Raw genomic sequence first — 15012 nt, 5'->3', positions numbered from 1 at the left:
ATGTAACTTGCCTCAAGGCAAAATACCAATACCAACTAGTTTAAATATCTTCTTAGTCCATCTCTCAAATCATCAAATCAAAACAATAATCTAAAACATCAATATCGTAAAATCCTTTTTCGGGCATGCGCCGTGACGCTTATGCAACTACTATAACACAGTAACATGGCGGACGGCGTGGACAAAAGGGGGCCCATGCCGCCGGGCTGGGAAGCCCGATACGATAATAGGACAGGCAGGCAGTAATTATTTAAACAAATCATTATTAATTGTTTATAACGATATAGGGGATTGTTTTGGAAATAAATTTGTGGTGTACTTGCACGTTTCGGGAGTTGATTGTCTAAGACGTCATCAGTGTTATTTCGTTTTGGATTAAATATTAATATAAATTAAAGTTTAAAATAAATATTTAAAAACTTAACTAATCCTAATATTTATAAGAATATTGGGAATTTTTATTTGTTTTCAATGTCATCAGTGTTTTAGATTAAATATTAAGTTTAACTAGTGGTAATGGCATCGTGCCTTAAGGCAAATTGCTGGAACTTTCCGTACCGTAACGGAATATTCGAGAAATATTAAATGTTTTCAAATAAATTATTATTTACAGAAAAGTAAATAAACATAACTCAATCAATCAAATATAATATGAAGGACTCTTTCTAATATAAGAATTAAACTAGTTGGTATTGGTAGTTTAGCCTTGAGGCAAGTTACATGAACTTCCCGATATGTATAAATAATCAATAAAAATAAATTAATTTATGAGTGATTAAAAGTATTCCGAGTGGATTCATCACACGTAATTGAAAACGAACGTACACTCTATCGTTATACCAAGTAAATCGTCTAATTTTAATTTTAACAAACGTCAAAAAAACTACTCATTTTCCCAAATTTTGATGAATTTTTAAAATTAAACTACTTGTCGTAAGGACGTAATATTTCAGTAAGACCATTATATATATCGCCAAAAAAAAGTTCCATAAAAATCGGCTTAATTTTTTTTTTTCAACAGTGAATTACAAGAAAACGGCTCGATAGATTTTCAACTAAAACAAATCAGTATCATTCCCAAATGATATCTTTCGAACAGTATTTCATTTTTGATAATCGATTCGGTAGTATGAGCTTAAATGTGGACGAAAAGTTTAACACCTTTTTCCAATTTACAAAGAAATGTCTAGGCCGATCGCTGGACAAAACTGACAAAAATAATCTACATCAAAATACATCGATTGGATTTTAGATTTTTGAAATCGGTTCAGGCGTTTTTGAGCAAACGTCGATGAAAGTTGTAATTTTGACAAACGCCAAAAAAACGACTCTAACTTTTGCAAACTTTGACGATTATTAAATTAAACGACATGTTGTAGGACCGTAATATTTTAGTATGATCTATAAGACTATGGTATCTACCGTCAAAAAAAATTGTGGAAATCGTCGAAAAAAAATTTTTTAACACGTTTTTACAAGAAAACGGCGCGGACGATCTTTACCAAAAACTAATCAGGTCGATTCCCAACCAATATGTTTCGAACAGTTTTTGAATTTACGAATTCAAGAAAATCGATTCAGAATTGCGGGTTAAAACGTAGACGAAATTTTTTTACTTTTCTGCGATTTACAAAGAAACGGCTCGGCAGATCGTCGCACAAAACATAGAAACGCTAGTCCTCATCGAGATACATCTAATGGCTTTTAAATTTTTGAAATCGGTCCAACCGTTTTTGAGAAAACGTCGATTTACGGCAAAAAAATGTGTTCACACACACACACACTTTTTTCAAATTTGTAAATTAGTTCTCTCAAAAACTGTCATTTTTTGCAAATTAACCTCGGTATCTCTGAAGCAGTTAGACCTGCCTTTGCCAAAAACTAATCACCACTTATCCCCGTCATTACGAATTGAATGTTTTTCTGACCATTCAAATCGGATGCTTCGTTTTCTCAGAAACTTGATTTCTAATTTCTGCACTTTTTGCTCCGTATCTCCGAAACGGCTAGATCTGACTTTGCGAAAAGCCAATCAGCACATCTCCCTATCAAAAAGAATCGAATGTTTTTTTAACCATTCAAATCGTTTGATCCGTGCGCCCGAAAATCTGGACGCAAAAATTGTATCCATATATACACACACATCCACTTTTTGTGAGGTATTCCTCTTGGTTCAGAAATATTTGAAACATAAAAATATGCAAAAATTTTCAATTTTAATTTTGGAACGATTACAATAACTCACCTTACGCAAAGTTTTAAAAAAATAGCTATAGTTATGTGTTTAATATATGTTGTTTTTTTTTAATTAATAAGTAGCATTATTATATAACTTAAGTTCTTATAAATATTATTAATAGTGTACACTTTTTTGAAAAAACTATCTATTCACAGTAATTTTACCTTTGCAGTTCAGTTTATATAATTTTTAAAAATATGAGATAAGATCTTTCATTCTAACTCCGCTTGATTAAGTTTTGTTTATTCTCTTTTTGTGTAAACATATATAAATGTCATCGTCCAATTGATAAGCTCTTATATTTTATCTGTAAAATATGAATAATGAAAATTACAGCATTTATAATAATATATTTGAAATCATTTAATATTCTTCGAATATTTCATTTATTACGGGACGGGAAGTTCCAGCAATTTGTCTTAAGGCACGATGCCATACGCCACTAGTTTATTTCTATGTGTTTTAATCAAATTTAAAAAAGTGTGTTTATTTAATTATTAAGTCATTTAATACAGTATAGAAATTAAAAAAGTGTCTAAAATTTGTGAAATAAAAATTAATTGTAAAGATATAATAATATTTAAAAAATATTGTTATAGTGATAATAAAATATAATAGTTATTAAAAATGATAAGTGAATTTAAACAGATTTGTTTGAAAATTGTGTAATTAAACTTATTAATGTTTATTAATGAATAATATTAAAAATAATAATAATAATAAAATGAAGCTATAATATATATATATATATATATATATATATATATAGAAATAACTAATTAATGCAAGAATATTTTTAAAATAAATTCATAATAATAAAAAATATATAATTTAATAAAATTAATAATTATTTCAATCTTCAGAGAGAAATTAATATTTTTAATGTCACTATATAGTTATATTATGAATATATTTATAGTTTATGACAGTATTATATTCTTAAATAATTATTAATAGTTAGGACATCTGAAAATTTTGTAATAAACAAATAAATAAAATAATAAATTAATATAAAATTGAAATATATTATTAATATTAAAAAATATACTTGTAATTATAATAATAAAAGTGATAGCTATTTTACACTAAATAAAGATTAGAAAGGCATCTGCAAGTTATGAATTTACAAAATTATAAAAAATAATATTTAGTATTGGAATCCAAAAAGTAGTTCGAGTTCATAAATAAAAATAATAATGAAATTTTAATTAATAGTTTAACTAATAAAAATAAATTTAAAATTAGTAATATTTATTAGACTATTATACTATTATTATTTTAATATAGAAATATAAATATCACTTCCTTATATATGCATAATACTATTTGCCAGACATTATATTTTGGTTCAAATATTTGACAAATATATTTTATTCAAATTCAATAACAATAAAATATAGATGTATATATATATTTAAATTTATATTTTGTATATATATATTAAATTATTTATATTTTCATGTTTCAGTTATTATCTGAACCACTATACAAAGACTACATCATGGGAGGACCCGAGACTGAAATTGAAACAAATAAATGGAATTATGAACGAATGCGGCCCTGTTCAGGTCAGTATTTATAATAATTAAAAAAATTACCATCTAATAATTAGATAGTAACACCAAAATTCGTATTTATAATATCAATTAATAACATGAATTTTTGTTCAGTTTCCGCCACGTGAGTGCGCAACAATCGCTTTAGCAAGGTTACGAACCCAAATTGAAAATAATAACTTAACACCATGTATAAACAAATTTAAATTTAATACTTGTGAAAATTGTAAAGTTGATTGATGAAGGTATATGACTACAAAGTCAAAAAATAAACACAAAAAAACTTAATGTTTGCAATTTGGGTTTGTTATATAGTTAAAGAAATGATATTATTAAATAAATTTATGAAGGTTTTTGAATAGAAATTCTCTTAACATTTTGATTGAATTATGATATTATTGAACTCTGAATATGAATTATATATGAAGATAGATATGTATTTATTAAAATATTATTATTATATTGGTATATACGATAGAACCCCGTTAAGACACAATCATGCTTATTACGACCTCTCGCTTACCAGAACTTTTTCTGCCGATCTTTGCACTTGGCAACTTGTTGTCTCTAGCCCGCCTAATAAGCTTCCCCGCTCAATACGCGCTTTTTGTCAGTTTCAAAAAAATTGTCTTAACGGGGTTTTACTGTATATAAGTGTATGATGTGTGCCAAGGCAGAATATCTCACAATGCAAATATTAATTATGAATATTATTATTAATAGTTAAGAATTATAAATATTTATACCAAGTTTTCATTTAGGCCAATTCATCACCATATCATGTCTATCCTGCACAATTTCCGGTCCAGGCCGCTTTTCACACGCCGACAGATGGCAGCCCGATCGCACAAAACCGATTGTTGTTAAATGTAAGTAGTTATGTATAAATAATAATAAATAGTAGTTATAATTGGTTAAGGAAAGCAGATTCATGACGCGAGAACACCACATATCAATGATTAGCTTTTCCTTTCCCTGTTTATTATACCAATTATCATTTTATTACCTTTATACACTTATTTTCCTTTCCAAACTTTTGCTTCCATGCTTCCTGGTTCTGTTCTACGACTACCAGTTTCTTGTATTTTCTCTTATTGCGTAAGTCATCAATCATCTGCATTCTTTTTGTTTCCATTTCTTTCAGCTCTTCCATTTTACCTTCGACGACGTCGTGTAGGAGGCACTCTTTTCGCAGACTGGGTCCAATTTAGTTTTCTTTACTTTTAATGACCGTGTTCTACTCACCAGATATTCTTTTTTGCTCACTCTTTTTAATTATTCTTTATTTGATACTTTATCTTCTTAATTCATCTCCAGCATCACATTTTAAAACTCTCCAGTCCTGTCTCCAGTTTGCATAAAGCTATAATCCAGATATAACACTTCATAGGCCTCTTCTGCAAATCGAGACTTAGTTTGCTTCTCAGAAGCTTTCTCTTTTTCGTGAATACCGCATTGGCGCTCGCAATTCTTGCCCTAATCTCTCTCGTGCAGTATCCATTTCTGGTCAGGGTGTTTACCAAGTACTTGAAGTGATACAGATCTTCCAATTTTCTAGAGTCTTTTCTTTGACTACTCTTTTTAACACCTTATTTGATACTTTATCTTCTCCATTCATCTTCAGCATCATATTTTAAACTCTCCAGACAGTTTTTGCCCGTATTTCTGATTCGTACAGAGCTATGCTCCAGAAATAATACTTTATTAGCCTCTTCTGCAAATCGAAACCCTATTCGCTTGACAAAAGCTTTTTCTTTTTCGTGAATACATTGGCATTCAGCGCATTGACATGGCGCTGACGCTTGCAATCTTTGCCTTGATCTATCTCAGACAGTGTCCATCTCTCAGGATGCTTCTCAAGTACTTGAAGTGATCCACATCTTCCAATTCTTGATTTCTTACCTTTATCTTCAGAGGCTCATCTTGCTTCGACATTCTTATCACTTCGAGATTTGTCGATATTGGTGTCTATTCCATATCTTTTACCCACTTCAACGATTCTGCTCATCATATTTGGATTTGATTTTTATATCGCCACGAGATCATCTGCGTATTTTATGGTGATGATTCTTCTTGTTTCAATGGAAAAGTGTCCAGTATCCATAGATAAATAAGTATAAAGATATTCTGCACTCTTTTACCTATTTCAACGCTATTTCTATCTTCTTGGTTTACTCCATAGATAAAAGAAGAGTATGTGGTTTACTCATATTTGGATTTGATTTTCTATATCGCCACGAGATCATCTGCGTATTTTATGGTGATGATTCTTCTTGTTTCAATGGAAAAGTGTCCAGTATCCATAGATAAATAAGTATAAAGATATTCTGCACTCCTTTACCTATTTCAACGCTATTTCTATCTTCTTGGTTTACTCCATAGATAAAAGAAGAGTATATGGTTTACTCCATACTCCACTTTCCTTATCTATGGTTTACTCTAACCTTCACTTTCTGTTCTATGTACACTTTCTGGATCAGCCTTCAATCGATGCTAACAGATTTCAAAGTACTCCCTATAAGCGTACTCTATTTGACTCTATTGAAATCCATTATATAAAACAGAAGCAAATGTCCTCGTTAACCTTGAAACATCTGACAGACATTAGCCTCAATATTCCATTGGCATCCCCATTGGCACACAGAACCTTTCCTTGTTTTCAATGCCAAACAATGTCTCAAATATTTTCAATGACAAACAATAACATGTCGTTGTTTGCAATATTTTCTATTTATTTCTACAATATTACTATATTTTTATAATCACATACATCAAAAAAAATTCCCTTAACAAACTTCAGAAAGATTTATCAAAATCCAAATAATTATTTGGAGGAGTATATTTACATACATCATTAATGAAGAATGTTATATATAGAATATATATATATATATATATATATATATGCAGGGCCGGTCCTGCCTTGCATGCAATGCATGCAAAAAATGCGGGCGCAAGCCTTAGGGGGCGCCAAAACGAGTTTCGGAAATTAAATTTATAATATAATATTTATATTTTTTATATAAAATCCAGAATTATTTGTATAAAATCTAGTATACATAATAAATTATAATAAACAATCTAACTTAATCAGGGATACGAAGATACTAACAATTAACCAATTGCTTAATCTACCTATTCAATTATTCTGGTGTTCAATCCCATAAGCTCAAACCTGCGAAAGATTAAATTAACTATTGGGCTTTATTGACGAAAAATTGCGAGCTGATTTAATTAAAACAGAACTTGTTAAAAAATATAGACAAATTATAATCGGGAAAATAAAAAATGGGTTTCGCTTCTGATGAATTTTGAATGTTGAAGACATGCGTGGTTAGGGTTATCGAAATAGATCAAATATGAAAAACGAAAGCCAATTTTAAGAAATAATAAAGCTACTTTAATTACCAAGTTATAATTATCATCGTTTTCTGTAGATTTAACAAATGTTGTAATAAATGCATCGCAAATATACTTCGTCTTATAGGTCGTAAATTGACCAAGAAAATCTTTAATAATCAAGTTATAATTGTCATCGTTTTCTGCAAATTTAACAAATAATAAAGCTACTGTCTCGAAAATATACTTTGTCTCATAGGTCGTGAATTGAACAATTTGTTAATAATCAAATTATAAATATCATCTTTATCTTCAATTTTAACAAATAATAAAACTACTGCCTCGAAAATATACTTTGTCTCATGGGTCATGAATTGATCAAGAAAATTTTTAATAATCAAGTACTTAGGAACAAAAATCTTTAAGATATTTTTATACATAATTTAATTATTTACTATGCAGAAATAATACAGATACAAATATAATTTGTTTGTTTCAGTACAGTTAAGGGAATATGTAATTTCGTTGCATCTTTTACTAATTTTGGACAATTCTTTAAAAATACGTTAAAAGTTTAACTTTAAAACAACAATCTGATACTTTGAATCTGATGGGAAAGTAAAGCTGAATACAATTCGGCTCTTACGATACCAATAAGGAGAAGTTTACGATGCAATTTTGGATATTGTAAATAATGAAATAATAAATTAAAATAAAATTTAATTTGAAACATAAAATATGAATGTTATGTTTATGAAATAAATATTTTTTGCTCTTTTGGCTTGATTTGCTATAGAATAAATCGCATAATAAGTAAGTTAAATGTTTCAAAACCCAAATATTAATATTGCACATACGTTAAAAATAATTGAAAATTTAAAAACATAATCATAAATATAATCAACTCGCGAATCGCCTCGATTATCTAAATAAATTTGAAATCAATGTATTTTATACACATATATTTTAGATTACATCTAAATTGTGTATTAAATCCAGAATGATTAAAAATTAATTTTAAAAAATAAAGTAAATGTTTATATAATTTTAATGAACAACTGATAAAACAGTTAAAATTATTGGGGGGGGGGCGCTAGAACAAATCTTGCATGCGGGCGCTGAGGACCCCAGGGCCGGCCCTGTATATATGTACAATTTAATATTTATAACTATTTATTTGTTTATAATTGCAGCCAGATCCAATGGAAATAGAACAAGCCGTAAACCGTATCCATGCAATGTTTCCAACAGCCACTGATACACATATAAGGATTTTACTTAAGAAGTAAGTTTCGATATTTTAAGCTTGCTCTCTTATCTTACCGTAAAAAAAGAAATAACAGAAAAATAACAAAGACAAAAAAAGAATGATCTTTTATGAAAGAATAAGGTTAATTAATTATCAAAAATACTTTAGACAGTAAATAATTAAATAGTAAATAATAAATAATCTTCATTCCATTTATGGTTTAAAATTAGATCACTTATTTTATTTTTTTTATCAGGTATTACAACCGTGAAGCGGTTGTTATCTCGGCTTTGCAAGTAGAAAAGCATCCTATATCCGAACCGGGACCGTTGGTGTTTCGTACGCCTCCCGCAAGGTGGAGACATTTATCCGGTGCCAATATTGCTGTTAATGCTTTGCAGATGACACCAATTATGGGTAATTAATTAAATTAATGGCCGGATTCTGCTTCATAACAGACCAATGTTATGGCAAGGCTATGTTATGAAGAACTTTCCATACTAAATATTGACAAAACATTGACATTGCTGTGCAGTCAGGCGTTTTTCTCAGGTTGTCAGATAGAAAACCTAACCTAGAAACCGCACAAATGTAAAAAACGATGTTAGATAACAGAGTGTTTCTGACCCAGCTTCATAACATACGAGTGACGTTGCAGTTTATGTGTAAAACACCAGAATGCACAGCAAATACATGACATTTTGACAGTATGATTCAGTAGCATTATGTATGCAAGTTAGAGCGTAACATGATCTTGCCATAACATTGGGTTGTTGTGAGGCAGAATCGGTTTCAGGACTATAATATTTTAGGATGTTCGTTTAGTTAGACCATGAACTATATTAAAATTTATTAAAAACGACTTCAACAATTAATTGCAAAGAAACGATCCGGAAACCAGAAATTATTCAGCACCATTTTCAACTGAAATCTTTGAATTTTTCGAAATCTACGAAATGTCAAAAATGGTTTCTTATACACACATATACTTTTCTCAAATTAGATGTTGAAACGATTTAGTATAACTTCGAGAAACATCGAGAAAACAAAATTACCACTTCAGATTTTCTGGTGAAATCAGAACTATGACAAATTCAATAAAAACTATAAAAGTTTAGTAAAATTATATTTGTATAATTACAGTAAGAAAATTATAATGTATATACTATAATATATATTATATACTATAATGGAATCACTCCAAAAATTCGCTCAAATATTTATTTGTCCTATCGTACAAATCTGGCAAAGTGTAGTCGCTTACTAGCATTTGGGGCTCCATTGCACATATTGTTAATACGTAGATTGTGCTATTTTCTGTTGTTGGCGTTTCCATAATCTCATAATCTAGATTTAAAGCATTCATAACTAAATTCAATTTTTCTTCTGCTCCTAAAGAATTATCGTTCAAAATCGATACAGCTTTTTTACAATTTTCCTCACCACATTTGACGAAAGGGTGATATTCCGCTATATTATTTACCACAATCGGTAGATGAAATTTAGATCTTGCTTTTATAATTTTAGGAACCATCGTTTCATTGATTGGTTCTACATGCTCATCAATATCTAATTCATCTAACATATTTATCATTTTCTGAGGCGATAACTGTTTGGCATCATTTTTGGTACATGCACTTGCAGTTTCTTCAAAAGTAGATACAGAACATTGCGTAGTAAATTTTTCGCCATGAGCCGGCCCTGTATCTTCGTCTAAACTAGACAAAGGTGTCGGTAGATGTTTTTTATCACAAAACTCAGCTAACAGTCCCACTGGTGCGGAATTAGCACTGGTGGATGTACTAGCCTCAACGGTGTCCTTAACCTCCAATTTTTTGGGTGAAATAAATTCATTTCCGATAACTTCTCAAGTGCCAATCTTGCGGACTCCTGTTTAGCTTGTGTCTTCGTGGTTCTTGCTCCCACTACTGTTATTTTAGTATCCTTCAATGTTAGACGCATTTCAAATTTGAAAATGGGGTTCCTGGTGCCCGCTCCGTCATGAATCAAGGTGAATTCAGGCAATGGCAGTTTGCTGGCCGCGCAAAAGTTTGTTAAAATCGTTACTGGAGTCTCCTCAGCCATTATATTTATCAAATAGCTATTTTGTTGTAGGGAAATTTTATCACTCACTTTTATGGACGAATTTTTGGATAACAATATTATTTATTGATACTGGTTTCCTTGGTAACGCATATCTCAGAAGATTAGCTATTATTGATGCACCTATTTTTTTTTATAAATTATGTTTTTTTGATGTTGGCTTCTTGTGTTGGTAGACTTCAAATTCTAAAGCTATATTTATGGTGTTTCATCACTTTCACTCTTTGCAAAGGGACTTGTCCTGCAGTAAGACTTAATGACGAAATTATAGATCAAACAGACACAGTAAAATATCTAGGTTTACACCTGGATAAGAGACTAACCTGGAAAGAACACATTAAGAAAAAGAGAAAGCAGCTAGAAGAAACCAGAAAAAGATATCATTGGCTCCTTGGACGAAAATCAAAACTTGACACTCATAATAAAATTTACCTCTATAAAGCCATCATTAAACCAATTTGGACATACGGCATACAGCTATGGGGATCAACTTCCAACTCAAACGCCTTAATAATTCAAAGATTTCAAAACAAGTTATTAAAAGAAATTTTGAAAGCACCAAAATATGTTCCAAATTGGTTAATACACAAAGACACAGGCACTAGCACAGTTAAGGATGAAATAATCGCTTACTCACACAAATATAGAAATCGCCTAGCTGAACATCCAAACTTGCTCGCGAGAAAACTTCAGAACAACCCTACCAGGGCCCGATTAAAAAGAAAATTTCTTCTGCATTAATCAACAATAGATAAGACCTTCGACAATTCACTGGCAATGGTCAGATGATTTGTATTTTGCCAACGCCTTCAGTTTCATGTCAAAAATTTTACTTGTTGTCCGTTTCAGGACAGTTGTAAAAATTATTAAAATAATAAAAAAAATATTTATGGTGTTTATTAACTTCTCGCAGGAGAAGGAGAATTTAATGCTTAGGCTGGCCTAAACAATATAATAATATGAGTATATGTTTTCCCCAGAAAATACTATTCGCTAATTTTGTGTTTTTTCGATGTTTCAAGTTATTCTGAACCGCTTAACCCCAAATTAGGAAAAAGTATGTATACAAAAATTTGACTTTTGCCGATATTGCAGCGATAAAAACGGTTGCAGCGGTTTTAAAAATTTAAAGCCATTCAAAGAAACTCTATAACCGCGTTGATAAGTTTTGCAAGGCCATGTTCCGATCTATTTATTAGAATTTGCAGAAAAATTCAATATTTTTGTCAACGTTTTCAGAAAAAAATTTCAACCAAATTATAAAATTCAAAAACCCTTTGAAAGGTATCAGTTGGGAAACTTTTAAATTAATTTTTTAATTTTTTTGTTAGTTTTGATGAAATTTTGTACGATAATCAAGTTTTTAGTTTAAACTAACTACTAAAGTATTACAGCCCTGCAAAAAGTGGTTGAATTATAAAAATTCATCAAAATTTGAAATCAGAATAGGTCCAAGGGGTCCAAGGGTCCTCAGCGCCTGCATGCAATTTTTTTCTTGGCGCCTCCTTTTCTCTATTTTTTAAACTGTTTTTGCTGTTTATTTTTTGTTTGTATGAAATTTTTTTGTTCATGGAAATTATATTTTTTATTGTAAGAAAAACTACGTACGATGGCATCCCTCGAAGTTGCGCCCGCATTTTTCGCATGCATTGCATTCAGGGTAGAACCGGTCCTGATTGGAATGATGAGCCTCGTGGTTTGTACTGATGATTACCGTTAACGTCTATATGAATTATGCATTCTTAGACGGCAAAGTTTAAAAGATATCAATTAAAAATCTCATTGATTAGTTTTTAGTGAAAGAGAAAACTTTTGGAGCAATTCTGCCGTAACAGAGCTCCTAAAATAGCGCTGACATGGCAACGCTTTCTTATGCTTGTTCTTGGTAGTGAAAATTATGAAAATGTTTATCTATTTGCCGTGCAATCAGGCGTGTTTTACATATAAACAAGCACGGAATAATGTTATGATAACAGAATTCTAGATGGTGCAGTTATCATAACATTCTCCCTTGCTTTGTTTATATGTAAAATACGCCTGCTCGCACGGCAAATAGATAGACATTTTCTTAATTTTCACTACCAAGAACAAGCATAAGATAGCGTTACCAAGAAAGCTATTTCATGAGCTCTGTTACAGCAGAATTGCCCTATTTATTTTTGAAATAAATAGTTTAAATTTGATGTAAATAGTTAAGTCTTAATTCTAATTGAGCTTGCTATTTACACATATCGTCAACTTTTACTTTTCAAGCTTAACGAAAAATGCCACTTACAGCTATTTTTGTTGCTTTTTCAGGGCGAGATAATTCTTCAAAATCTGGCAGCCCAATGATGAGCGGAAGGATTAGTACACCCATAACCAGGGCATCTTCAGGTAATCATCAAATAAAATTACTCTGTCTCAAGAATAACATTTTTTTCTTTTTTCTTGTTCTAGTTCTATGTTAATGATCAGTGCATAGTATGCTCAATTGCTAATTGACCTCTTTTTTATCACAAATCTATTTTTACGACCTAAAGTACATAGAACTAGTTTGGTTCTAGCTAGATATCAAATACAAAATTGTCAATATGTTTCTTGTGTTCTAGGAAATAGCACAACTCTGTATGGATCTCCTTTGGGTTTCAGGAGTTCTCCGAGGCCACATTCTTCGCCAAAGATGAAACTCAGGTATGTTGACGCAGGAGTAACTCTCCACCGTATTTTGTAACTTCCTTCAATATCGATCATTTTTCCCTAGGTATCTCAAATCAATTTTCCCGAAAGCAGACGAGACGTTGCTCCTGGATATTCTAGCAGGATCGGACAACAATGTTCAAGGGGCTTCCTTGAAACTTCTAGGCCTTGGTTACGAAAAACAAGTCACTTTTTCACCCCTCACCACTGTGGAAGACAGAAAGAAGTGCAACAGCAAAGACGCCAAGAAGAAAGAAGCATCAAAATTGACTTCTAAATCCACCAATAAACACCAGGATGCGGATGGCGACCAAAAAAGCCAGAAGTCTGGAGCTGGTGAGGATGATGGGAAGGACTTGGATAAGATTGCTAAGAGCAGGGAAGAGAAAACCAGAAGTGAGTAGATAAATTTGATTAATAAGTATCCATAAGTTAAATCTTTTTTTTTTCTCTTTTAGTGCAACAGTTGATGCAAACCCAATATGCACAAGTGTCCAACGAACTTGTTCGTTTAGCTTTAGACAGTGCCAACTACAGTGAACAAAAAGCCAAAAGGTTTCTGGATAGTGTAGTAGTCGACAAAAAGAAACCAACACCTGGAGACGTTAAACCAGAAGTTTCTGCCGATCAGGTTGTCTTGACATCAAGTACTGCCCAAGAAATTACTAGTAGTGAAGTCAAAGAGGATATAGTAGAGATTAAGACTGATGATGGTGAAAAAAGAAACGTTGTTTGTACAGATGAAACCGACAAGGTGGAAAGTGTGAAGAGCAAAAGTAGCAAAAGTAGTGGTGGAGGTGCTGGTGGTGCTGACAAGAGGAATAAAAACAATGTCAATGGTGGAGATTCTATTACTGGGTAAGATAATATAATTAGAATATTGCCATTGACAAGTTACTAAATTTCTCTTTCATAAATATTTTTTAGATTGCATTGGAAAACGAACAAAAGTGGTAATTCTTCTCCAAAACAGGACGATGGTTCTTCCAGCACACCTGAAGATGGATCTTCCAAAGAGAACTCCTGGGACAAGATCACTGCAGCTCTTAATATGAAAGACAGGTGGATGCTCCTAAAAAATCATACCAGGTAAATAGAAATTTATTATTGCAGAATTCAGAGTAAAACGTGTTGGATAGATGAAAGCAGCTACTGAACACAACTAGTTTGTTTGTGAATTCTAGACGTTTTTATTTATTTTCAGTCAACTATCAAAGCAGCAGCAACGAACACAGGCTAAAGGACCAGATTCGACACTCTGCAAGGGGCCGGACAATGATCTATTATTGTAAGTTAACCAAGTGTTTTATTAATAGTACTACAACGTTTATCCCACAGATTTCTACCTGACTTTCTAATTTCAAGTTTTCTTATCCATCATCTTACATCTAGTTTCCTTTTCCTCCAGACTCGATTACCAGGCCTGGTGCGGCCCGGATCCGGCAATGTGCAAAGGGCCCTCCAAAGCTCTACTGTCTTCGTATCAGAATACCAAGAATGTTCTGTTGAATTCCGTCAACAAATCTGTCAACCAGACGTCAATCAGCACGAGTACTATTGCTTCCAATTTGATGAATAAAACGAAAAGTGGGACTACATTGAATGCCAAAGGGCCGAATCCGCTCCTGAGGAAGGGCCCGGATAAAAGTATACTTCTATTATCAGGTAAATAATTAGCTACATCTATGGAAGGAGATAATTGATATACGTGAATATACGGGGGCGGGGTTAAAAGTTAGTGCAACTTGTTTTGGGGTAAAATGCCACTTACATCTAGTTTAATGTTCAATATAACATACATTCCTTCAGGTACTTCCAATGGTAGCAAAAAATCCTTTGGACTATAA

General features: G+C 31.6%; 1 protein-coding gene across 1 annotated transcript; it reads left to right on the top strand.

Annotated features, from left to right (window-relative positions):
- The first annotated feature begins 165 nt into the window (after positions 1-165).
- On the top strand, positions 166-15012 carry LOC113391111. The gene is made up of 13 exons (XM_026627077.1): positions 166-242; positions 3708-3807; positions 4557-4664; positions 8328-8419; positions 8640-8800; positions 12785-12862; positions 13078-13159; positions 13230-13561; positions 13624-14023; positions 14093-14254; positions 14370-14453; positions 14574-14830; positions 14975-15012. The coding sequence occupies exons 1-13, from the start codon at positions 166-168 to the stop codon at positions 15010-15012; spliced, it is 1971 nt and encodes a 656-aa protein (XP_026482862.1).

This window comes from Ctenocephalides felis, unplaced genomic scaffold, assembly GCF_003426905.1.
Source record: "Ctenocephalides felis isolate EL2017-DRISC unplaced genomic scaffold, ASM342690v1 CF-g0.4_SCAFFOLD_00845, whole genome shotgun sequence".
NCBI classification, from domain to species: domain Eukaryota; kingdom Metazoa; phylum Arthropoda; class Insecta; order Siphonaptera; family Pulicidae; genus Ctenocephalides; species Ctenocephalides felis.
This window is presented reverse-complemented; position numbering and strand designations above follow the sequence as displayed.